The sequence below is a fragment of the Molothrus ater genome, chromosome 1 (genome assembly GCF_012460135.2).
Source record: "Molothrus ater isolate BHLD 08-10-18 breed brown headed cowbird chromosome 1, BPBGC_Mater_1.1, whole genome shotgun sequence".
Classification (NCBI taxonomy): Eukaryota; Metazoa; Chordata; class Aves; order Passeriformes; family Icteridae; genus Molothrus; species Molothrus ater.
In genome coordinates, this window is record NC_050478.2 from 17,941,451 (window position 1) to 17,967,010 (window position 25,560).

The 25,560-nt window shown below is 43.1% G+C and overlaps 2 protein-coding genes across 8 annotated transcripts in view; one reads left to right on the forward strand and one right to left on the reverse strand.

The window, feature by feature from the left end:
- The window catches only part of ARHGAP21 (Rho GTPase activating protein 21), a 111,682-nt gene extending 102,608 nt beyond the window's left edge, over nucleotides 1-9,074 (forward strand). For both annotated transcript variants that reach the window (XM_036395233.2, XM_036395240.2), the window contains 7 exons: nucleotides 138-211; nucleotides 297-386; nucleotides 2,357-2,482; nucleotides 2,675-2,716; nucleotides 3,044-3,149; nucleotides 4,904-4,935; nucleotides 6,494-9,074. In XM_036395233.2, the coding sequence (XP_036251126.1) occupies nucleotides 138-211; nucleotides 297-386; nucleotides 2,357-2,482; nucleotides 2,675-2,716; nucleotides 3,044-3,149; nucleotides 4,904-4,935; nucleotides 6,494-8,227 (2,204 nt within the window). In that variant the 3' untranslated portion in view covers nucleotides 8,228-9,074. The remainder of the gene's footprint in view (nucleotides 1-137; nucleotides 212-296; nucleotides 387-2,356; nucleotides 2,483-2,674; nucleotides 2,717-3,043; nucleotides 3,150-4,903; nucleotides 4,936-6,493) is intronic.
- Nucleotides 9,075-13,747: 4,673 nt separating this feature from the next.
- The window catches only part of KIAA1217 (KIAA1217 ortholog), a 230,281-nt gene continuing 218,468 nt past the window's right edge, over nucleotides 13,748-25,560 (reverse strand). For 3 of the 6 annotated variants that reach the window (XM_036404095.2, XM_036404087.2, XM_036404113.2), the window contains 4 exons: nucleotides 24,810-24,956; nucleotides 21,373-21,492; nucleotides 16,051-16,173; nucleotides 13,748-15,360 (listed from right to left, as the gene is read on the reverse strand). In XM_036404095.2, the coding sequence (XP_036259988.1) occupies nucleotides 14,866-15,360; nucleotides 16,051-16,173; nucleotides 21,373-21,492; nucleotides 24,810-24,956 (885 nt within the window). In that variant the 3' untranslated portion in view covers nucleotides 13,748-14,865. Of the gene's footprint in view, nucleotides 15,361-16,050; nucleotides 16,174-16,627; nucleotides 18,299-18,404; nucleotides 18,483-21,372; nucleotides 21,493-24,809; nucleotides 24,957-25,560 lie in introns of all 6 variants that reach the window. The other 3 variants (XM_036404068.2, XM_036404077.2, XM_036404103.2) reach the window with 3 other exon arrangements.

Consider the following 25,560-nt stretch of genomic DNA (forward strand, 5'->3'; position numbering starts at 1 on the left):
AATTTATTACTTCCAGAGGTCATTCTTTTATGTATGTTATTAGTGTTCAAGGGGTGAGTGGGGCTGGCAGATGGGGGTTTATATACATACATCTATGGATATAAAAACTCATATAATAATTTCTGCTTTTTTAACAGACAAATATGCAGATTTTATAGATGCCAATAGAAAAGAAGATCCTGTTGAGCGTCTGAAAACACTGAAGAGACTGGTAAACTAAAATCAGTTGTGTTGGAGGTGCACTACAAAATTAGCATTAAATGTTCAGTGCTCTGAATAGTGATTGTTCATTTCAGATTCATGATTTACCTGAACACCATTATGAGACTCTCAAGTTTCTTTCTGCACACCTGAAGACAGTAGCAGAGAACTCAGAAAAAAACAAGGTATTAGAAAGAAACATATAACATATTTTGGTTTGTCTCATTAGTATTATTATGTATTATAATACTAATAATAATATATAATATAATACACAATTATTATTTTTGTGCAGGATCATTTCTAATTAAGGTGATAACTTATTGTTGTAGATGAAATTAGGGAGTGTTGTTATGTGGAGAAAATTTTTGTAACTGGCTAAGTACCTCCTGCAGAATATGCATGTTTAGTGTGAATTAAGTTTATTCAGACTGGTAGTCAGTCTTTTTAACTCCTTGCATCCTAAATTCATCCCAAGTCTAAATTTCCTGTAATCTAATCTAGACCCCAGTAAGACTGTGCCTGGGCAGGGCACAGGTGAATAACCCTGCTGAGAGATGTTGTCACATCAGCTTTCTCTGAAGCCTGGCTTCTGGATGCTTGGGAGATTTTTAAGACTAGGACTTGCTATAGTTACTTGAGTATTAACCTATAGATGCTGTTTCGCTGGTTCTAAGAAGGAAAATTCATAATATAAATGGTGGTAGTTCGTCACTACTGGATCTTTTTCCACCACTAAGTATAACTTTTTGTAATTTCCACAGGGTGGGAAAGAGGTGGTTTGTGTTAAGTGCTCCTGTGCATGCTGTAGTCCATCAGTAAATGCTAATAATAGTGTCCCTTTTTCAGCACTCAGGGAGGGGTAGCTGAGTGCAAAGCTGTTTATAATATGGGTGTGCTTATGGATGTTTACCTCAGGGCAGATAACGTGGTAGCTTGGCTACCAATGTGCAGGGTACAGGAAAAGATTTTATATAATTGATGGTATATAGAAAAGCCTGTGGCCAAATCATTTAAATCATCTTAAATAATTTAAAAGATCAGTTGAGGTGAATATGGTAGGTTCTGTAAATAATACCTTCCAGTTAAATATGAAAGAAAAGTATTTGCGTGTTCATTAAAAAAAAAATCAACAGATTATAAACTTTAGTGAAATTACAGACAGTATTATAAGGAAATTATAGTAAATGTCATTTTTAAGTGCAGTGCCTAAAGGAAGCTTCTCTATCATTTTATGGTTTTGGTGGGCTGTATAAATGTTGTTAAATACTGTTAATATTGTTGAACATATAAGGCTAGATCAAAGAGGTGTTAGAATTGTGTGACTTGTCAAAAGACATAATTCAAGAGAGCATTAGGGGCTTGTGTCATGTTTGCAGCTTAATTCTGGTAAGCACAAAGTCTTTGCTTCCTGTATATTACTGGTCTATTCTATACCAGAACAGTAAACTCTTAACTTAAAAGAAGTAAGCAAAAATAGAAGGTAAGTTCTGCTGCTGTTTCTTGAAATTATTTGTCACAGATATAACATTAGTCATATACTTAATTCACTTCTAGAGTAGTGACCTGATCACACAATGCTGAGCCTGTCTCACAATAGATGTCTTGGGTCCATGATGTTTGTTCTGCCACCTCCTCTGAAGTTGGTGCAAATTGAATGGGGTCTTTGTCAGCAGATATAATACAGTATTTGACTACCAGCTTAATTTTGTGTGTGTGTCATATAAATGTTTTCAGGAAAAAAACAGGGAACTATCAATGACTTTTTACAAAACAAAAAATTCTGAAAACATCAGTCTTTCCAAGCAGCAGTGTTTCTTTAAGGAAAGAAGAAAAGATCCCCCTGAAGTGTAAAGAATATGTCTAGGTTCTTGAGTTTTCTGTACTTGTGGAGCCATTTGCTTGCAGTAGGTTAAGGAAGGCTGGAATTCTGAATTGCAGAAGTGTTGGGTATATTTATTGCAGCTGCATATAGGAGAGTTTTGTTGTAGTGTAATATCCTACCTGAGTCAGTAGTGTATTTTTAAAAAACTCTTTCATGTCCTTATTTTAAATGGTTGTCATATATTTTAATATTGTTGTATTGCTATGCTTAGCCCATATTGCTGTATTTTCTCATTATAAATGTATGATCTGGAAATATTTCATTTCTTAGATGGAACCAAGAAACCTGGCAATAGTATTTGGTCCAACACTTGTGAGGACATCTGATGATAACATGACACACATGGTTACCCACATGCCAGACCAATATAAAATTGTAGAAACACTCATCCAAAAAGTAAGTGGATGCATTTCATTATTGAAAAAATAAGATGGTGCACACATCTACCAGCTTTTCTCTCATTGGGCCAGTTTGGGTCTGGTATTTATCCATCAAACTCTCACTTTCAGTAAAATCTATGTTTGATTGTGCCACATTTGGATTTTGAATTTCCTGTGGGGTTTTCACCTTTTTTATTTTAACTTTTAGCATGACTGGTTTTTCACAGAAGATGATGCTGAAGAACCTCTTGTAAGTATTATGGCATAAATACTTGTATTCTAACTGCCTTAGTTTAGAATCTGCTTCTGCTGCCTCTAGAACGCCTGTATATTTTTTACTATGTCACTGTATGGTTTGCTCTTCAGAAGCACCTTTATAGCTTTCCAGTCCTTGTAGTAATGAATTCTATTCTTTTTTTAAAAAGCAAGCCATGCATTTGTTTTAAAAGCATAAAGGAAAATAGGACACGCTTTCCTCGTGTTCTTCAGGTGAATAATGCCGTTTTCTAAATGCTGTTGAATCGTAATGAACTATTTGTGAAACGATGATGAAGAGATCTTTGTTTATTAACTGTAGACAGCAGTTCAGGAGGAAAACACTGTAGAATCTCAGCCAGTGCCAAACATAGATCATTTACTCACCAACATTGGAAGAACGGGAGTATCTCCTGGAGACGTATCAGGTAACTCTTGCCTGGACAGTGTTAATCCATAGGCTAGAATAACCTACTCTGTTAACTCAGTGTAACTCTCTCTTCCTATTTTCTTTTACTAATAAAATGTTTTCCTTTTTTCCAAAAGATCATTTAACATTTCTTAAAGACTTGAATTGTTGATAATCATGCATGATAGAATTTGTAAGACTTTTTTTGTCTAACAGGAATTTAATCATGAAAAGATGAGGCTTGCACATAGTATTTTATTTATTCACAGTATCCATGCAATCATCATCGTGAGGTCAAGCAGAGACGCTGCTATAAAGTGGTTTGTTGTGATGGCAGAAAGACTGATCTTCAGTGGTGTTCTAATATTGCTCCTTGCCAACGTTAGGAATGCAAAAATTTGAGTTATATTTTCTTGTCAAGTGATGGACACTTTAGTATGTTGCAGTATGTTTATACTAAAGCTGGTTTCCTTCTGTTTATAAATGCCATCCTCTTTTGTGGCTAAGGATAAGCATTACAGGCTCTTTTTTGGTGACTTTTTCCCTTCCTCCCTTCACTCTACTATTGCACTAACCCAGCATGTTGTATCCCACGAATGTTATCCCTCCGTCTCTAGCTTTTGTTTCAGTTTTCAAAGGGTTGTTCAGCACTTACTGAAACAGTCACTTTGTCCTGATGTTGTAACAGGCGAAGTGGGAGGAGTCTATCACACGGTGATGTCATTAGTGGATTCTGTGATGTCACTGATGGACAACTGGAACTGTAGGAAGAAGGAGGACTGTTGCCCACACTGTAGCTGCCTTGTCTGCAGAAACCCCCGTTTCTTGTAAATGGAAAAAACCCCAAGTTGATCTGTGCTGTAAATTTTCTTTTAAGAGTCTTTTAAACAGATCAATGCTACTTTTTAAAAGTTTTTCTGCTGTTTCTTGTTATCTCTGAAGCAGACCCTGAGGAGAAATAGCATGGTATGGTCTACCAGTCTTTCTAGTCATAAAGCATTAGCCATGTGTCAAAAAGGGGCGTGGCAGGGGGCTCAGCTCTTTCTTCCCAGGGAGAAAGTCCCAAGTTCATGTTTTTTAGTCATTGTGCTAGCCCCTTCCTACCCCCTTTATAATTGTATAATCTTGGGTTTTGCGAGACAGTGAAACTATGGTGTCCATTTTTCATTTCATAAAAGCGCTTCTTGTGGGAAAGTACAAAACTGGTAGCTGCTGACATCTAGACAATTTAAAAATAAAATTTTACCTGTAAGTAGTAAGAGGTGGAGAGAGATGTGTAATTGGGGATTTACACAGAAAATATGACTTAATTCCTTTAAAACCTCACAAAAAGAGTATGACTACAAGAACCATGATTTGTACCTAGGGAGCCAGCTGTACAAAGACACCCAATTTTGCTTTGTGTGTCCTGAATCTCAGGAGAGTACACAGTGCCATCCTGAAAAGGTCTCTCAGCTGCGGTTTTGCAGGGGCTGTATACTTAAAGCATTGAATAAACATTAGTATTTCTGTTTTTTATTTTGAAGAACAGGGCTCCTTTGCCATTCCTATCATTGAGCTGGTTCTGCCTACAATTCACAGCATCCTTTCATGGCGGTGGCTTTCTGTGGTGCAGCTTGCATCTTTGTGAGCTCTGACTATTCACTCTGTTCTGGTTTTAATTTGCTTCACATCTTGTTCTGTGCTTGTCTTTTTCATAAGTCCAGCATTGTCTGTAACAATAATTAAAAAGTTGTACAGAACTGAGCAGATTTTTTTTTAATTTCTCCACAGATTCAGCTACTAGTGACTCAGCAAAATCTAAGGTAAATAATTTTCTGATATCATATAGTTACAAGCTTCTGAAATCTGTTAGATGCTTCCCTTATTAAATCACTGATATGCAGGGGTACTACAGAGCTTATGTAGAATTTCTTGAGTAAGTGGTAGTACTGTTTTTTCATAACCTATTTTTGAAGTGTTACAATGGAAAAGGACTCGTGTGCAGTTAGCTGCATCTACCAAAGCAGTCAGCTGCATACAGCAACAGCTTTGTTCCAAGCTCTCACAATTGTGGGCACTTACCTTACTCCCTTTTTGCATCTTATTTAGTAGTGGTAATTGTATATTTAAAAAATGTACTAAATGTATATAGTATGCTCCCTGTTGTTGGCATAGTACTAGCTCACAGAGAGTATTTATGTTTCTCTGTTTCACTGAGAAAAGTATACTTGGAATTCAGCCTGTTCTTCAGGAGGTAATAGCTCCTCCTCTAGAGGGAAGGCAAAGGCTGTGGTTACAGGTTGCTCTGCAGAATCTCCCTCAGAAGTGTTGCTGTGCTGGAGAGGAACACCTCATGAAGCAGGGGAACAAGGCTGGAACGTGGCTGTTTGTTCAATCCCCAGTTCAGTGACAAAGCCCTCATGTGACACATGTGGTTTGTCCCTCATGTGGACAAGCCTTTGTCTCCTGGGCTGTTGAGGAGTTCTGACAGTGGGTGCCTATAGCATAGGCTGACAGGCAGCACACAGCTGACCTCAGTGAGGCCATGGCACAGCTCTGTGCTGGCCTGCATTCCAGCTGTGGCACTGGCCCCCTTGGAGCTGGGAACAGGACTCAGAGCATCTTTCTGGTTCATTGTGGAGATGCCAACACAGCTGCTCTGTGAGGATGTTTGGTGGCTCAGCTGTTTCCTCAAAACAGCCCAGTTTCCAGGATACCACATCACACTGCCTGTAGCAGCAAGGCTCTAAGTAGGAAAGGTGCATAGATTTGAAGGGGCCAGGTGGTAATGTTAGAGTATTGAAAACAGTTTTTAATTCATAAAATAGAATAATTTGGCTTGTACTTTTATTGTTTCTGTTCCATTTTAAAAGTAAGTTCCTCTAAAAGAAGGAATTTTATTTTTTAATTTTCTACACTTAAACTAGTTATGAGTAACATTCATTTTATTGGCAGTAATTAATTGGTACCACCATTTACAAACTCATTCTGAAAGGTGAAAGATGAACTGAAAAATGGAGCAATTAGACTTTTTGTATAGGTAAGACCTTGAAAGGAGGAGGGATTGTGAGGCATCTGTGAAGCATTTGCAAGCCAGTCTTGAGATGGTTTTCTTACTGTAATGAGGTCTGCTTTATTAGTCAGTCAAAAAATAAATAGTAGCATACACAAACCAGTCTTGGCTAAGTGGAAGGGACTCAGATAAAAAGTGGAATGCTCAGGAAGGAAATTGACTTATTGGGCAATGTCATTTCAACTACAGAAGGAGCATGTATATGTTTCCTGAATGAGATGCATTTCCTACTGTGAAGCTTAGGATGTGTATTTAAAGTGTTTCAGGCTTTTTGACTTTAATTATGCCCTCTCCCTTTTTTTTAACAGGGTTCTTGGGGTTCTGGAAAAGATCAGTATAGCAAGGAACTGCTTGTGTCCTCCATTTTTGCAGCAGCTAGTCGCAAGCGGAAAAAAACTAAAGAGAAACCACAACCAAGTAGCTCAGAGGATGAGTTGGATAATGTGTTTTTCAAGAAGGAGCTTGCAGAACAATCTCGTGGTGACACAGCAAAAGAGAACACAGCTAAAGGGGAATATGAAAGAGAGAGAGAGATAGGGAGAAAACAAAGGATGTTTGTCCTGAAGGAAAAAGAGAACAGCAGTAAAAAAGATGTGAATGTTGTAAAGGATGAAAAGAAGTCATTAAAGAAAGAAAATATCCTGACAGAGGAACCTTCACTGCCTTACGATGAAAAATGTACAAAATCATCAAATATCAACTGTCTGCAAACCGTGCAGAAAAATAGCCCAAAATTGCCTATGTCACAATCTTCTTCCCAGGTTGAGGAGACAGTGTCTGACTCTGGCACTATGCTAAGCACTTCCTCCCAGGTTTCCCAGCACAGATACTCATGCAAAAAAGTAGCCAGCCCTGAAATTAAACACAATGAGTTTTTAGCAGCTGATGTCAGCTCCATCACCTCAGATTACTCAACTACTTCATCTACGATGTATCTGACTGGTTTAGATGCCAGTATGCTGAGCCCTGAGGTGCAGTCAGTGACAGAAAGCAAGGGAGAAGATGCAGATGATGAAAGAAGCGAATTGATCAGCGAAGGGCGTCCCATGGAGACGGACAGTGAAAGCGACTTCCCTGTCTTTGCCACCAGCGCTGCTGCCGAAAGGCTGTCCAAAGGGAAAGTTCCAGAAGCGGTGAAGACCAGTCGGAGGAACTCTGAAGAAAGTGAAGTAAGTTGTACTGAGGGAAGTTCCACGCCAAAGTTAGAGAGTCGCAGACTTTTCAGCTCGCACAAACTCATTGAATGTGATACGCTCTCCAGGAGAAAGTCTGCACGGCACAAAACGGACAGTGAGGGGTCAGGGGACGCGAAGAGTGAGAAGGACTTGCCTACTGTGACCAAAATGTTTGACATCATGAAAAAAGGAAGATCTACAAGCAGTTTAGCTACATCAGCCAAAAGTGAGGCTGACAAACAAGAACCTACGTGGAGACTTAAGATTACAGACAGGTTAAAGCTGCGACTCAAATCATCTGCTGATGATATGTTTGGAGTTGGGAATCAAAAAGCTAACTCTGCAGAGACTGCAAAGAGAAAGAACATCAGGCGAAGGCACACACTTGGAGGGCAGAGGGATTTTGCTGAAATAAGTGTCCTGAATGCTTGGAAAGCTCAAGAACCAAGTCAAAGCAGAGAGAAAGAATCTGAGCTTTCAGCTGTGACTCGGTTGAAGCCAAAATGTCCAGCCCAGGACCTCTCGATCTCAGACTGGCTTGCACGAGAACGTTTACGCACTAGCACAACTGACCTTAATACGGGTGAAACTGGAAAGCCCAGACTTGAGAACACTAACTTAGCAGAGGTATCAAAGGTAGAACTGCCCTCGTCTGCAGAGATGCAGGCAGATGAAGGCAGCTCTTCCAGCAGCTTGACTTTAATTAATAGAACACCACCTTCGGGACCATTTCAGCCACCAGACCAGGTAAATGGTGAAAATTATCAGAACATGAACAAAAACAACTTCAGCCCAGCAGTCGATGCCCATCCTCATAAACTGTCTGGGACCCAAGTGGTGAGATCTCGATTTTACCAGTATCTTTGAAATGGGGAGATATGTCCACTGCAGCAATTCATTAACTTACCCTTACACTTCCCAGTAACTCTGCGTGTGTGTGTGTGTGTGTGTGTGTGTGTGTACATATATAAATATTTTTTTTCCTGTACTGTTGTTGTTATGCAGCCTTCATTTGGGCTGGTTTCATCAATGTGCTCTGTGGAACGTCTTCACAGTGCATTACCACAGCCAGAAGAACACTAAAGTTAAAGTATATATATATATTTTAAGAAAAAGTATATTTGATGGCTGCATACAAATGTTGAACAAAGCATCTGATGCAACATGCTGTGTAGTGTATACATGGTTTTCTGACTGAGAGTTGGCCTGGCATTAGTATGCAGGAAAATTGTTCTTTTGGTTTAGTCACTAACAAGTGCCTCATTATAAATTCATTTGGTTTGTTAGGGTGCCATATTGCTAAATTAGAGAAACTTATTACAAACAAATAAATGCATTTTACTGTTAATGAGTTTCATTACATTTTACAAATGTTAACACAGGTGGCTACAGAGCTTCCATTCCTTAGGCATTCCAGTAAATATTGGAGTTTTATATTTCCAATTTTAATACAGATTTTGAGTTTTATGTGACTTGAATTTCTAATCTTTCTGTAAAATAAGTAACTTAACTGTACATATTACATGTGTATCTTTTCTTCAGATACCAGATTTGATATAAATGTTGTAACATAGGCGTGTAGATAGTGGATACTGGATGGAACTGGTTTCTTTTATTGAGAATATAATTCTGCATGAAGACCTAATGAATCCAAACCTGTATCATGCCTGTGTGCATACCCACTTAAACACTGGAAATAAAATTGTTTTGGTGACTCTTTGTGTAATTTGAATTCTTTCTGATGAACGGTTCTGAAATGTCACGTTTAAGTTGCAGTCAGCAACTGCACTTAGGATCACCAAACCTGCAGTTCCTCCTGGATGAAGGGCACCTCTCAATTATCTTTTGTTTGTGGGGCCACACTGTGCAGGTCAGCAGGTGAGAGACATGCAGTTGGTTAAATATTTTCATCTTTATACATAATTTGATTCTAAGGTACATAGCAAGAGGGTTTATGTTTAATGTGCAGATTTTGTAAAGTCAGAATGAACATCAGTATCTGCCAGTTAGAACAATACTGTAGTTTGGGTCTTGGAGTTTTCATAATTTTAACTAAAAAAATGTTTTTCTGCCCTAAAAACTCATCTGGGTATGAACTCTATCAGTTATATTTTTTCATTGTATGTTCTTCCACACCTACTTGAAAACAAAGCAGCTGTTCATCACTTTGGGTGTCCCTGTGTCTTACACTGTTTATTGCTTGGCAGAGGATTAAGCCTCTATCAATGTGTCCAGTTACTGCAAGGAGAAGGAGTTGTGGTCCTGGGATGTGCTGGTGGATGTGCTTCTAGGCAGACCTCATTTCTTTCCCGAGTGACTGTTACAGTGCTGTGCTTTGATCTGCTGCGGTTTTGATCCGTCTGAGAAACCATAAAAATTGGCTGTGAAGAAAAGTCCCAGATACAACAGCTGACCTCTGTGAAAGTTCTCACCACATAATTGGGTGCATCTAATAGCAGGTCCCATAGAAATGAGCCATGTTCTTGTGGTCTCCATGCAAACTAAAATGTCTTTTCTCCCAGAGCAGATGGGAGGTGGTGCATTAGCAGTGTTCAGGTGTGCTGTGTCAGGAGGAACAGCTGTGTTCTGTGAAGGGCAGAGGAACTGAGCATGGTTTTGGTTTCAGTTGTAACAGTAAAGTCTACCTGAACATCTTACTGGGCTTTCAGAACACAGTGCTGTGACACCTCCAATGCTGTTCATCAGTGAGTACCCATTGTCTTTTACTGGAGCTGTATTTTGTCCCATCATCAGTCTCAGAATCTTGTCAGTGTGTGCTGAGCATCCACAGGAAGTCACAGAGGCCTTTCAGTGAAGGAGTGAACTTAGGGAGGTACACAGGGGAGCCTGGGGATCTGCACCTTCCTCTGCTTTGACAGCCATTTTGATGGGTTAATTTCCATTTTGTTGTGTTTATAGATAATTGATAATTTTACTCCTGAACCCAGACACATGGCTGTCAACTTTTGTCTTTGAGAACATAGAACTGTAATTGTACTAAATGAACAAAAATCATCTGAAAAATTAGGAACTTAAAAAACAAACATGCAAAACATGACTTGTATTGGCTGACAGTGCTGCAGGTACCAATTTATTTAACCTGATCAACCTCCATGGTATTCTCTGCTGCTGCACTGGTAGCATGGAACATGTAGGGGAAACCCACGACTTGGGGGGGAGAGATGCAGGGAGCATCTACCAGGGGCATCAGGGAGAGGAGGTTACTGAGCTCCCCCTGAAGAAAGTAGTGAGTGACTGCATATCTGAGTCTGGAAAAATGCTGTTCTTTCTGCTTCTTGAAGACTGCCAAGATTTGGGTCACCTTAAATTTCAGCCAGTGTGGCAGCTGAGAAAAAGGACATTTCTAGGAGTCATTGCTATGCCCTGATCTTAACAGCAGCTACCTCAGATCCTTATCTGTAGTGCTTTTTTTACTGTGTTGGGGATTTGTTTTTTCTTTTTCCCCTTCCTGTGGAAGAGAAGGGTGACAAGTCTGATGGACTCAAGAAGGGAAGTGCATGCCTACAATAGACTGTCCTGAGGTGGGTACTGTCAGTGTTCCTCTGGAAGCTGGATCCAGTGGGATGGGGAGCTCCATGGGCTTGCAGAGCAGCTGAGGAGGGCAGGCATCACTGAGCCCCCTGCCCCAGCTCAGCCACGTGTGGCTAGGGCAGATTGCTCTGGGCTGGAGCTATGGCTGGGTTTGGAATATTGCCACAGATGAAAGCTCCACAACTTCCCTGGGCAAGCTGTGCCAGTGTTTGGTCACGGAGCAAAAAGGGATGGTTTTTTATGTTTAAACAGAATTTCTAAACATTGCTGCTTGTGTCCATTTTTTTGTTTCTGTATTTCATTAGAAGGATTCAGACAGGCTTGGGAAGTACTTCTGGTCTGAGGACTGTTTGCAGCTGTGAAGCTGCAAGTTGTTAGGGGCAGGATAAGCTGAGATCTGATGGAGAAATAATAAAGTGTGTTGGTAGCAATGGTAGTGTTTGGATTTTTTAAACGGTCCCTAACAGCAATTCCTGCTTCAGTGGTGATCAGTGGTTTACTCTGAGCTGCCTTTCTGGAGTGTGGTAGCTGGAAGGTGCTGAGTGGCTGCTTTTTAAGATTTTAAAGAGCTTGTCATGATTCCCATTAGCATCGCTCACAGCACTGTTATGTGGAATTAAGACATGGCCACAGTCCAGACAGTTTCATACCTTCTTTTGTGCTGCTGCAGAGCTGAAGGAAAACTCTTTGCTGAGCTGCACATTAAGGGCCTCGGGTTCCTGTGCAGCCTCTGAGAGCCTCTCACTTTGTTCAGGCAGGACAAAAGAGTTTGAAATGTGGCCTCATTTACTACAAAAACTGTGGTTTTGTTCCCAAAGCCAGGTCATAACACCATTCACATTTAGATAGTAATTAACCAATTAATTGGGCCAGCCTTTGGAGAGGGGTGTGGTTGTTGCCTAGATTGGTTTAAAGCTGGGCTGCAATGTACCCTGAAGTGGTGCAGGTACCTGTGGCTCCCAGTCAGGAGGCTGTAAAAAATCTACCTTAACCATCTGCTACTGAATCCATGAGATTTTAAGCCTGCAGGAAGGGGTGCCTTTCAGTGGGGATCAGGTGGATTTTGGCCCTGCACACTTTGTATGTCCTGTGCATTGCTCCCTTTTCTGCTGTATGCACGCACCCCCTTTGGCTCTGCCTTCCCACCTCTGTCCTGCCCAGTGCAGGGGCTCTGTGCTGTGTCACCTTGTGTGGTTTTGCTGCAGCCCCTCCCTGTAGGAGGAACTGGCTGACACAGAGATGATGCTCACTCTGCTGTGAAGTCCTTGGCTGGCTCTGACTGAGCTCCTTCAGTGAGCAGCTGCTTCACTGCTGGATTTCAGAGGTGTGCAGTGGTACCTGTCCCATGGCCTGACCCAAACTTCAGTGGCAGCCACCTCCACAAAACTGCTCTTCATAACCAGTCTGCAGTGGGAAAGCTGTGTTTTTCACTAGTGTCCAGTTCTGATTTCTTCTGTGTCCAAGGAATTTATTTACAAACTTGATGGTTTTGCTGAGCAACAGCCTGTGTACAGCTCTTCTTGCCTGTGTTTGATAACTCCATTGCTGGACAAGCAGGATGGAGAAGGAATAAGCATTGCCTGACTTGTGACACTGGCAGTGCTGCCTGTGCAGTGGCTTATGAGCTGGCTGAGCCTGTTGTTGTTTCTGGGGGGTGCTGCACCCCAGCACTGAGCAGGTGCACCAAAATTGCAGGTCCCAGTGCAGCTGAGGCCTCAGGTGGGTGTAGAGTTCACTGCCTGATGGCAATTTTCACATCACCACCACCAGCAGTGAGCACAGCACGGCCTTGCTGCCCGTGCACACCAGTGACTGTGCAGGGTCATTGGTTATTACACAACCATCGTCTGTGCCTAAATTCAGCCAGATACAGAGAAGGTGCTGCTGTAGCCCCTCAGCTGCAGAGGCTCTGAGAAGCAGCTGTGGGAGCAGTGCCAGAACCACGGGGGACTCTGGCTGCCAGAGCCATGGCTCATGGGGACACCTCCCATGCCCTTACTGACAGGCAGTTCTTAGTAAGTCACTGTTGTTCATAAGTGTCCAATCCTTGGGAGGTGCCAGACAAACAGGAGCAAATCCTGCTACATCCTTCATTCAGCTCGAGGTTACATTTTGGCTGTGTGAGAGGGGAGCAGGGTACCCAGAGTGGTGCTCTGTTTGTGCTGTCTGTGGCATGTGGAGCTGGTAACAAGCTGCAGCATGGGGTCAGGCAGACTCCCTTTGGAGCCAGGGAATCCCGTGCTCCATCTGTGAGCAAGCAGAGATCAGAGCAGGCCCTGGAGCCACCAGTCCCCAGAGCTGCTCCACGCTGGCTGGAAGGGAACTGGCTCCACTCCAGAGGGGCCGTGTGGGTGCTCTGACCCTGCCTCGGGCGTTGCTTTGCTGAGCTGGGCTCAGCTCTGTGCTGGGCAGCGCCTTTGCTGCTGTGCCAGGGGAGGGGATGGCAGCACCTGACCCTGCTGGAGGCAGCCTGTGCTCTGCTCCCTGAGGGATGGCTCAGGGGTTATTCCCACCCTCGAGGGCACAGCCTTGGAGTGATGCTGCTGGGAAACTTCCCCTTTCACAAGGGGAAATAAAACAGGAATACCTCAAGGTGGAAGGGCTGATACCTCATTCAGTCACTCAAAGGTTTTTCTTTGCTTGCTGGTTTTCTAACTTGGAGTTCCAGCAATAAGCTTTTATTGACAGCAATTTGAAAGACCCCAATAACCATATATGGCCTTAATCTGGAGAAAATCAAGTCAGGTTTTCTCCTAATGGCTTAACACCCTCAGGCAAACAGCTGAGCAGTCTATTGAGACCATCTGAAAAGTTACTAGTGACAAAATACAAATATATAAGCATGCAGCCCTTTATTTTTGTAAAGATCTTTGCTTATCATCGTTCTGTATATTACATTTTGGTGTTATACAAATAAATTTATTTACAAAACAATTAGCTATGCAAGTTTCTTGCTCTTCTCCTATTTAACTGATATCCATCTTTTTCAACCCTTCCCCATATATATTTTTAAGCATGCATAAAAATTAACTTTGGTGTGGTAAAACTACTCTATGTGCCCAGCCACATACAGTATTTATTTATTTATTTATAGATATTTATAGATATGTACAAAAGTTTGCCAGTATACAGAACAGTACTGAAGTGTACATTTTAAAATCCACAATGCAATACATTAATGGGCAACTAGGTCTCAGTAAAATAAAAAAGGAAAAAGCGTGGATTGAGCTAAGAAAAAAAGTAATCAGCGACTATCTATATGTGTAAAACTATTTATTTTTTTCCTTGTCTGTCAAATTCTTAAATATAATCTGAATGGCAGTGCAATAAGTTGAGTTGCCTCATACACACATAAGACCAGTCTTGTTCTGTTTCTTGTGCAGAGGTTTACTGTCCAGCATACTACTTTCAAATGTACATTACAATAGTATCAAAATGTTTTGGCAAAAAGATCTCGAAAGGAACCATGACATTTGTTGACAAAAATAGAAATCTGTAACAAAGCTAAATAACACCAAAATAAAAGAAAAATATTTTAGTTTCAGTTTTACAGTTGAATATAATCACACTTTAGTATATCTCTGTTCACTTCTAGACCTCATAATGAAAAATAGCTTTATACAAAACAACTTAGTAAATTTTTAACCATACAATTCCCCATGCTCAGTACACCACTGTGCACACGCAGTCAAGTTCACTCACACACCTTCACACTTTTTTTAAGAGGTGCTGCTTCCTATAGAAAGAAAATGCTCTTTTATCATTACAACAGCAACTGTTTTCCAAAAAGCTTCACTCTAACCTAGTGTAGTAATTCGGTATTTAGCACGTGATTAGTATTAATAAGCCTCCAGCAATACAACAAAATGGTTACATTCCCTGGTTAAAATATTGGCTGCGGATTCTTTGAACAAAAAGCCTCGGTGACCTGGCAGGTGTGCTGTGCTTAGCCTCTAGGATGGCTCCTTGACCGTGGATGGGGCGGACTTGCTGGCATTCCCGTTCTGTGCCTTGTAGCTGTTGAAACTAGGGGTGTGGATTGTCCTGATGCTCTTCATACCTTGGCTCAGGGAAGGGGGGGAGACAGAGGAGGGGGGGGAGGTAGAGGAGGAAGGAGGGGATGGTCGGCCGTTCTGAGTCTGCAGCGAGAACGAGAGGTGGTGACCTTTCCCTGGGTAAGTGGGGCTCTGAAACTTGGAGGAGCCATTAGAGACAGAGGGGATGAGGGAGGTAGAGTAAGTTATGCGACCTGTCTGAGGAGCGAGAAGGGAGGAGGAAGGAATGGAGGTTTTAGTAGGGGCATTAAGAGAGTTAGAGCTGTCACCGCTAGAAGCAGGTGCTGAGCTGCTTTTCCCAGAAGTGGGAGAAAAGGCTGGGATCTTAGAAGCAGGTAGGGTAGGAGAAGTAGCCTTATAGTCCCCACCAGCTTTCTTAGCACTTCCATTAGCCTGCAAATAAAGACGTCAGGAGACAGTTTGTCAGAAAGCCAGTAACACGATAAACCAACAGGACCTGGGAAAACAGCCCTACAGAGACTCAGAACTAACAGTTCGAGGCCTGAGCTAAGTCCTGCAGCCATGGACTGGACCTGGTAGAAAACCCAAAGTGCCCAAGGGAGAGTGCATAGAGGAAGAGGCAGGAGAGCTTTGTGAGAAGGCGCGACCTACGTGTTACAGAGCAGGCACTATGTCGGCCATGCCGCGCGGGTTAATGCACCCACCGCCACCTACACCAACGGGTTAGTGTCCAGGGCTTCCTGCAAAGACATTCCCAGTTCTCCTACAGAACCACCACATGAACCAAATGGAAAGTAAACAGGTAGTTGACATCTTAAAATTACAGCTGAATACCACAGTTTAAAAAAAAAATAATAAATTAGGAAAAAAAAAAAAGGCCAAACCCAATAAACAGACAACCCAAAACCCAACCAAACAAAAAAAAGCAGCAGGTGTTTTATTGCAGACATGCATGCACAAGCATGGTGAAAAGATCAGTACTGTCATGCCCCCAGGATCCAGGATGTCCAGTTTGACCTCAGGCATCCGATATTTGGTATAATCACAGTCAGCTACTGGAGTTTTTAAATAAACAAACAACATGAAATGTCCATCCAAACACCGGGTTTAGGGTAAAACTACCTGTCTGTATTGGCGTGGATCCTGCAGCTTGTGCTGTTTGCCTGATTTCTCCATGCTTCCTTGTCTAGTTTTTGAAGTCATGGGGACTGGCATCCGGCTGGTCTGGGAGGCAGCGCTGGAGCCCTGTGGAAACGAGTGGAGGGGCAGGGAGGGGAGACAAGAAGGCGTGGTCAGTGCCAGAGTGCCTGCATGGAGGAGTGCACACCATGCGCTGAAAAAGCCACAGTACTACATGCAGGGAAAGTTCAGGAGCTTCACACCGCGGGTGTTAATTTCCAGAATCACATGGAGAAAACTGCTCAGCTACTGATCAGCCTGGATTTCATGTCAGTGACACTTGTCATTTCACACAGCGGATTATTCGACCCAGCTCCCCTGCATTTGCCCATCACCAATCAGCAGCAAAGATTTTAAAAAACCCCAAAAACCAATGGTCTATTAGCTGTTAGACACCTCGTGGGGAGCCCAAACAAGCCACCTGAAAGGAAGCAAACAAATCACAAGACCATCTTGTTTAATGGTGATTATTGCAGATTTTAGAAAGCAGCTGGAGGTTTGATTTCTCGGGCTAAGGTACCTTACGTGAAGTGGCTGGGAGGGATGCAGGGGGCTCTGCACCAGCAAGGCTCTCATCCAGCACTACATGCTCTCGGGATGGGGTCTCTGGTACTATCTGGGCAGAGAAGGGGACAGTGCTTCCCTCAGAGGTGTATGTGTTTTCAGGGACAGGTTTTGGACTCATTTCACTGATGGTGTTTTCCAGCTGCTTTATAGTCTGCTCAAGGCTGTCTAGCGTTCTGTATGTACTCTGTCGAATTTCATCAGTCCTGGACAGGGACACTGCAGCTCCAGAGGGGCCCTCTTGCTTCCCAGAAGGAGTTTTATCACCCTCCTCAGACTGAGACCTAGTGATTTCAAATCTCTTTGCTTCCTTGTGCTGCTTCAGGGTCCCATCTTCCTCCTCTTCTTCATAGACCACAACCTGCAATGTCTTCTTCCCGGTCTTGGTTCCTGTCCGTATTGCCTGCGTCAGAGCTGCCAGCTGCTTTTTAGGGAATTTAAACTTAAATTTTTTCTTAGAATCCTGCCTGCTTCCCAACTGATCGGCAGAGTCTGAGTTTGCTTCTGTGTTTAGCCCATAGATCTGACGGTATTTGTTAAAATTTGTCTTTGTGCTTTCCTCCTCTGCAGGAGGTCTGCTTTCTGCAGAGTCAGACTGAAGGTTAAATAGGTATGGCCCCTGGAGACCACGAGCCGCAGAATGCTCTGTGGTTGTATTTCTGTCATTAGCTAGTGGTGACTCTTCCTTCTGCCTCTCAGAGACTTCATGTGCTTCATTTTCTTCCTCCTCCTCTTCTTCTTCTATCTTTTCATCTGTCATCATTTTTTCCAATTCCTCATCACATTCCTCAAAAATTGTAGAAAGCCGTTTGTAGGCTGACCTAATATCCATGGGTTCATCGAAAATGATGATGACAGGCTTTTTGTCCAGACACACCACTGGCTCTTCGCTGTCTGTGTTCTCAGGGATGCCCTTCTCTGATGCCACATCCTTCCTGGCATCGATGTTGACTGTTTGCACATCTCCTCCTTTCCGGCTCACTATGTCATGAACTTCCCCGCTGGAGAGCACCTGGACAGCTGTTTTAGTAATCATGAAGGCAATGTTTTCTGTGGGTGGGTTGTCTTCACTTGGAGAGCTGGCTGGAGAGTCTGTCTCTTCAGTGCTGCTCACACTGTTTGCTCTGGACACTCTGGGTCTCAGCACAACCTGACTGTAGTTGCCTGCAGAAACTTCTTGCTCCTGCAAGGAAGGCTGAGGCCCCGCAGCCTCCTGCATGTGCCTCAGGAGAGGGGCAACGCTGCTGATGGGGATGGGCTTGCCTGTGCTCTGCAAGGCTTCACTCTGGTGAGCATCTCTTGACAGTCTGTAGTTTGGCTTTTGTTTTCCAGTCTCAACAGCTGGAAAATGTGATCCTAACATATCTTGAGCCCCTCTTCGTTTGTCCTCCTCTGGCAAACTGACACCAGACAGGTTTGTGCTCATATTCTGAAGGTGTTTGTTAGAATAGTCTGTACTGTCTACAAACAAACCCTTGCTAAATGTAGGATTGTCATTCATTGAAAAGCCACTTTTACTGTCAGCTGTACTGGATGAATCAGAACCCAATTCTTCTTCAGTTCTCCCTTCCCTCTTCTCTTTAGGATGGTCACTATCTGTGGGAGATCCTGTTGTAGCCCCATACACCTAAGGGGGAAAGTTGGATTACTTAGTTATTCAGGGCTTTTATCTTTACAGGACTTTTATTTTCCCCCAGATTAATCTCGGGGAAGCGCAGACCTCGTGAACTCACCACTCCATTTACTGCTGCAGAGACATGTCTCAAGCTGTCATCTGATTCCTGTCTTTCTTCAGGGCAAAATTCCAAATTCTGGCAGAACAGTGCATGATGTTAACTGCTTTGTGCTATGCATCAGGTCAGGACGGGATGTTACCTTGTTTTAACAAGGCCTCCAGAATATGCATAAGCACATTAATTACCTTATTTCCAACACAGTGCTCCATGGCCTGTTCACCTTCCTGCTAAACACCCCCAGCCCCCCCATGTTTTCATAAGATTGAAGCTGAAAGTCTCACAGTATCTGGTCACATTCTGCTAGGACACATCAAAGGGAGGCTGATATGGAAGGGCTGACAGCGAGTCTGGCTTGCCTTGAAAGGAAGTTTTCTACCAGTAAAAGTTGATTTTCAAATTACATTTTGCTCCTTCTAATGTTGGTCACACCTGAGCAGTGCTGCTCCATCACAATTAGTATCATTACAGTCTGAGCACTTCTAAATCCTTGCTGCATTAGAAGTATTCCATCAGAATTACCAGTGACACCCTGTGGTGCCTGTGGAAGTGCAGAATGAAACACAGCTACATTCACTTACAGCAGAAATGCCAAACACCAAAAAGAGAGGTCATCCATCCACTGGCTCAAAATAAGTATGTTTATTCCCAGCAATGAAACTTCAGGGGGACTTTTTTCTTTATTTGCAAGTGAGGACCCCTGGAAATGCTGTTTCCTAACACCAGGCTTTTCTTTGGGGGTTGGTTTAAGTGCAAGTGACAACTTAGGAGAAACACCAATCATCAGGATGAAGAACTGACCTGAGGAGACGCCAGGATGATGAATAGGAGAGAAATCTACAGTCAAAAGACAGCTCACCAAGAAGGAAAGTAATTTGGCCTCAAGTGCCTGGAGGCAGTGAACCAAAAACAATAATGCTGACATTGCTTGCTTGAGACTAGGAGCTGACTCCTAACGCAGCAGAAAGACAGATTATACTCATGTGAGCATCAAGACATGCAGAACAGTCAGGAGCACTGCTCTCCCAACTGAGATGGATGAGTGACAGTGCAGAAACCCCCAGGCTGGCTGTGCATGCACGCCCCACGCATACAGAGCTTCACCAGGTCTGGTTTCTACACCTTGTGTGATGTTTTCTTATGCACTGTTGGAGGATTTTACAGAAAAACTTTACTCACAATCAAAACACAGAAAAAAGAAAGTCACTCATACACCAGAGTCACACCTCCACAAAGGCTTGTTCAGCAGTACAAGGATGAACAGCTGCTTCCTCATGTTTCTAGATGAGGAAGAGCTCTCATAGAAACGAGCACAGCAGCAAGGCCTCGGTGGGAGGCTGACAGTCTGCACGTCATGCTGAGAGCACTTTGGGATCCAGACTCCAGGGCTGGTGATCCCCTCAGGCCCTGGCCTGCTCAGTGCTCAGCACCTCCCAGTCCCAAACACGTCAGACCCCCCAGAATTGGGCCAAGCCACTTAAAGGCACTTGCTGCCTCTGGATATGCTGACTGTATATCTTTTTTTAGCATGTTCCACTTCTAGTTCCAAGCACCAGTGAAACACCTCATAGTGTCCTTGTACAAGGTGTCTTATTTTAGGAACTTCCGCTTTTCTACTAAAAAATAAAACCACAACAAAACTCATTTCCTCAATGATTTTATCGTGACCATAATGTTCCATATTTAAAGCCAATAAACACTCTGTCACGTCAGATTACAAAACCAGATCTCATTAACCTTAATTTCCTGGACTCTGTGTTATTCAAATAAATATCAGTTTATGGCAATTACTTGGCAGCATCTTTCAAAGAAATGTTTGTGCTACAGGATATGCAGTGTCCTCAGTGATGACCCAGGATTTCATGTAACAATATGATCTTCTCATTTTGCCAACTGCAGTAGTGAGGATGAATTCACACTTTTTTTTTCCTCTGTAACACTGTCATAGGCACAGAACAGTTTGTCCTTTTTCCTTCATACCAAGGGACCTGTACCCTCACCCAGGCAGCTGTTTGCAGCTTTAGACCGGAACTGCTGTTTGGGCAGCTCCAACACAAGTCCTTAAGTGCAATGCCCTGACCTGGCAGCATTTGCACACACACACAAAATGCACGAGAAGGTTGAAATGCTGTGCTGAAGAGCTCTGTTTCCTTCCCCACCATACCCACCTTCATTGCAAACTGGATTTGGCTGACAAGTTGTCGGGGGGGGTCATGCCTGCACAACCCCCTTACCCCAGCAGTGATGCAACTCACTATTGTTATACATAAAAAGAGGTCTGCAAGGGCAGAAGTACTTGTCCTTTTCTTGTCCTTCACATTGGCTGCATGCTAAGTCAAATCAACTCAATTGGCAACTCCAGTCCATGCACAGCTGTGAGATTTAACCTTGACCTGCCTACAGCCCCAGACACACAGCACCTCTTCTCAGTCCCATGACTGAATTTTGGGCATTGCCCTTCTGCATAAGGGCAAATTCCTCCCATCCACTTTGACTCTGTCATACAATAAACTGAATGGGATTTCTGAATATCTAACAACTATTTCTGGAACCAACAAATGAAACAAAATAAAGCACAGATTCTCAAATTGGCTCTAGAGCCTGAGAGGAACCATTAACTCCCCTCAAGCTTAGGAGAGATGCCTCACCATCCATCACCAGAACAGCTGGGGAAGGATGTCCTAAGTAGTATGAGCATCTCTGACAGAAACTGACAGATCCTGTTTTGATTTCACAGAATGATAAAGCTTCATGCAACCATTGTACTCTTGCTGATGAGACACATAATACAGTTCAATACAGAGCTCTGTATGAGCATTTCTGAGCCATACAGAGATAAAAGGAAGGAAACTGCTGGGCAGTGGTGGGTGGAGGTTAAAGAGAACAGGACACAGGATGTAAGATTAGTTTTGAAGGAAAGAAGGTTATGCCAAGACCGGGTGGCATGTCTACAATTGCCACTTGTTACCTTCTTTTCCTTGTGATGCATTAAAGTCCCAGGCCTTATGTCTTTAACATGTGTATCATTTCTGGACTGCTCAGCATGACTGTTTGAGTTTACATCCATATAAGAGCACTTCTGGAAAGCCTAGGAAATAAATACTACAGGTTATCAGGAGACCAAGAACTTTTACAGAGAAATATCTGGAGATGACCAACTACAAAGAGAGCACTTGGTTTTAACAGTCACAGCTCAACAATGTTTTCTACAAGCTCACGAGATAATAATAGAGATTTCAGACTATCAGACTCAGAGAACCAGGGCATCCCTTCCAGCCTCTCAAGACTCTAACACCATGCTGACCTCCGTGCTCCCTGTAAGGAGGATAAGCTTGATTCTTGAACTTGCAGACAATGGAGACCCACAGAGGTGCTACAGACTATCCAAACTCAAGTGGGAAGCCCATGACAAACTTGGGGCTTGTGGCAGCACCTATTTCCTTGTGGCTGATAATGCAAGAGTTACATAACTCCACTTCTCCCACACAAACTGTAATTAAAACTTTAAACATGGAGATGTGCCTTTGTCACAATCTTCAGTAATGAGCCACACACTGACTGTCCCAACCTGTGGGTTTGTGGGCATTAGCCTCCCACCCCACATCCCCCAGGGCATGGCCCAGACTTTCCAGCCATTTATTCCGCTATCCTCCTTTCATTTCCTTTGAGCTTCTTTATCCAGATCTGGAAGAGCAGAACTATCACTGGCACTACCACTGTGCAGTGCAGGCAGCAAATGTGCCTCACCAGAGTTTCTGGAGGCCTCTACTGGCACATGGCCTGCCCGCAGTGAGCTGTGCAGGGAGGGCACAGCAAAGAGCAGGGAGTGCTCACAGGAGTCAGGCACACCGTGACATGCAGTAAGATTCTATTTTTATACCATATAGTAGGGAAATCATTTGATTCCTGGTAACTCATGAAATTAATAGCCCTGATTGCAGATTAGAATCAGGCCTGCTCTTTAAACACTGTATTCTTTATATATATTGCATGTTTATGCAAAATCAGAAAAGTAAGGATAACAGAAAAAATCCAGTGCAAAAGATCAGGATGTAGACTTTCTTCTGGTTTTCCATTACATGCTATTTGTATGTGTTAATAGACCAGCCCTAAGATGACATGAAACTAACAGAAAAAATAGTCTTGCTTCTCACAATAGAGGATATGGACTTTTCCCCAACTTACCCATTTGTGAGACCAGTGATGTGGGTTTGAGTAAAGCATCCTCAAAACCCTTCAGACTTTGAGTGTCAAAAAAGCTATTTCCCTTTGGCATTTTTATTAGCTTTGCTAATAAAAATAAAATATTTTTATTAACCTTTGCTCTGAAATATCTATAATAGCCTCCAAATAGTTTGTGCTACAGCCACTGATTATTATGATGCTTTTTCTTGCTACATTAAAAATCTTCACATTGCACTCAAATTTCTTCTGAACCTTCATATTCTTAACAGGCTTTTCAAATGGGAGGCACATGGATCCTTAGTCATGGATGCAGCAGCACAGTGTGGATCTCACTGATCTTGCACACAGACACAAAAACATGCCACGTTTTCACATCTACTCCTGAAGCAGACACAATTTTGCAGCAACATCACTGACCTGGGAGCTCCTGTCAACTTGTTACTGCAACTCCTGTTTCTTTCCAAGGCATGCAGTTGTGGCCTGGCGAATATGTTGTTGTTCTTCATGTGGACTTTTTATTCAGCAAAGCATTATGACCATTAAATGATTGCTGTCATGTCTCTGCTGTCATACTTCACTGATCTGAACTAAGATGATTTTACACAGTAAGGATTTTAAATGTATTTCCAGGCTTTTGATGAAAATACAGAAAGATACTGGGCCTGTTTCTGCTCCCTATGAGACCTGTCCATAAACACCTGCATCAAGGTCAGTGATTTCAAAAGCAGAGGTCTCAATTATGCTGCAATAGGGTCTTTTTGGTATACTCTGAGGTGCCAGATTTTTATAAGAATGTTGTGTGATGTTTGATCAAATGCCTTACTAAAATGTTTATGGGTATACAACTCAGTTGAAGCAGTCAAACCTTTACTTGATCAGAGAGTGTTGTTTCCTTGGACAGCTCTCTGTTCCATTACATTGTGCTCACTGGGATAACAGTTTATGTCTGTCCTTTAGTTCTTCAATGACTGAATTCCATATCTCATTTTCCATCTTTCTGCCTATGACTGACATCAAACTAATGAGCCTGTAGCTCTTAGATCAGGCAATTTGCTCCTTCTAAAACATGGTATTCTGTTAAGCTTCTAAAATATAGCTGGTATTTGGTATTGGCTTGAAATGAGCATTGCTAGCATTTAAACACCCATTCCCTGTTGAATGCCATTCCCATGCCTATTTCTCCTCCTCAGCTTCCCTCAGCCCCTCTTTCCACACCTTACCCTCCACTTCACTGTCCCCAGTTGCAAGGCAGAGGTTGCTTTCCTGGAGACAGAGATGCTGTGACAGCTTCTGTGTCCCCAGCCCTGCTGCCTCGCTGGTCACCAGCACATGGGGGGATAAGGGTGAACTTCTGCTCTCACTCCTGCAAACCAGCACTGGTGGGAGAGAGCTGAGGGAAGGAGCAGGGTGCACCCCTCAGACCTAACAGCTACAGCCCAGTGCCCACATCTCCTGTGCTCTGAATGCCCCTGGGCAGCACCAAGCCCTCCTGTTGGCAGGTGGACAGCAGGGACATCTCATGTTGTGTCAGTGCTCTAAAGTACCAGAAGTTATGGCCAGTTAGGCTGGTCCACATCTCCCTTCCTCAGGTGGGCATGGAAGAGGGCAGAGGGTGCCCCTGGGAAGCTGGAGCTCACTGATGGTAGCTGGAATAGTTGGCATTTACTGCAGCATTTTCATCACTGAAGTGAGCTGCCCTATGTGATGCCAAGTGAAGGACCAGCAGGAGAGCACTCTTCCATGCCACTGGCAGAGTGATGCACCACTTACACCCCAGGGAATGGGCAATGTCTCAGTGTGCAAACATTCTGGGAAACTCTGGAGCATAGCACAGCCCACCAGGAGCAGACCCAGTTATTCTCTGTTCCCACCAAAGATAGCTCACATGACAGAGGCTCTCAGCACCTGGCCAGTCTGGTACTAGTGAGCAACAACATGCCAGGGAAAATCACAGAAATGCACACCAGTGTTTTACTTGTCCCATTTGCATGTGCAGGCTTCTCCAGTGGCAGCTACTGCATTCTTGACCACTGTCTCAGCTCCAGACCTCCTGGACAAAATTAGGTAGTACTTCCAAAAAGTGACCACTCAGTGCAACAAAGTGGTACCAGGTGAGGCTAGCAGACCTACTTTCCTTCATGTTCTGAGCTGGAAATTGCACTGAGGCCCTAGAAGTGATACTGGGCACAGGAGCCCTCATGTGCAACCCAAAAGGCATACCTGTAATTCTGCCATTATTTTATCTCCTTCCTCTTCCTCTTCATCTTTTGCAGCTGGTGCTACAGCATGCCCTGTGCTCCGAGACAGTGCCTGGTCCTCTTTAGGGGCTTTGGATTGTGCTGCTTGCCCAGCATCCTCACTGCACTCCTGCAAGGGGATGAGAAAGCACAGACAGATAACACAGCTGAGCCCTCCTGATGCAAAGTAAACACCAAAAATTCAACACTACTGCAACTCCTCTCTTGCAAGGCCCCTCTTCCTGCTACTTCATCAGTTCAAAAGCAACCAATATTGCTTTTGATGTGATTATATGTTCATAGATTAAAAAGCTTCCTAAATTGGACTTCCCACCACTTCCTTCCCCAGAACAGATGGGGAAAACAAGCCCAAAGAAACTAATTTGCAACATTTCTGTAAAAACACTCTCAAATCTGACCTGATCTCCCCCATCTGTTTAAGGCATGCTTTGTTGTTTTTTTTTTTTAATCTTCTTACCACTCTAAATGAAAGCAGCCTGTGACTTGCCTGCTGCATTGCTAGGAGATAAGAGCAGCAAGAGTCCTGTAAACAGAACTGATCAAATCTTACTTGCTCATTTGGCCTAACAGAAGTGCATCCTAGTGAGCAGTTTCAGTAGCTCTCCAGGACACAGCTCTACCTCAACTTATTTTGTGGTTTATAGGCCCGAGCCTGTGTCTTGTCTCTTTGCCAACCTCTCCTCAGGAGTCTGGCTGCCTAGAGTATGAATCAC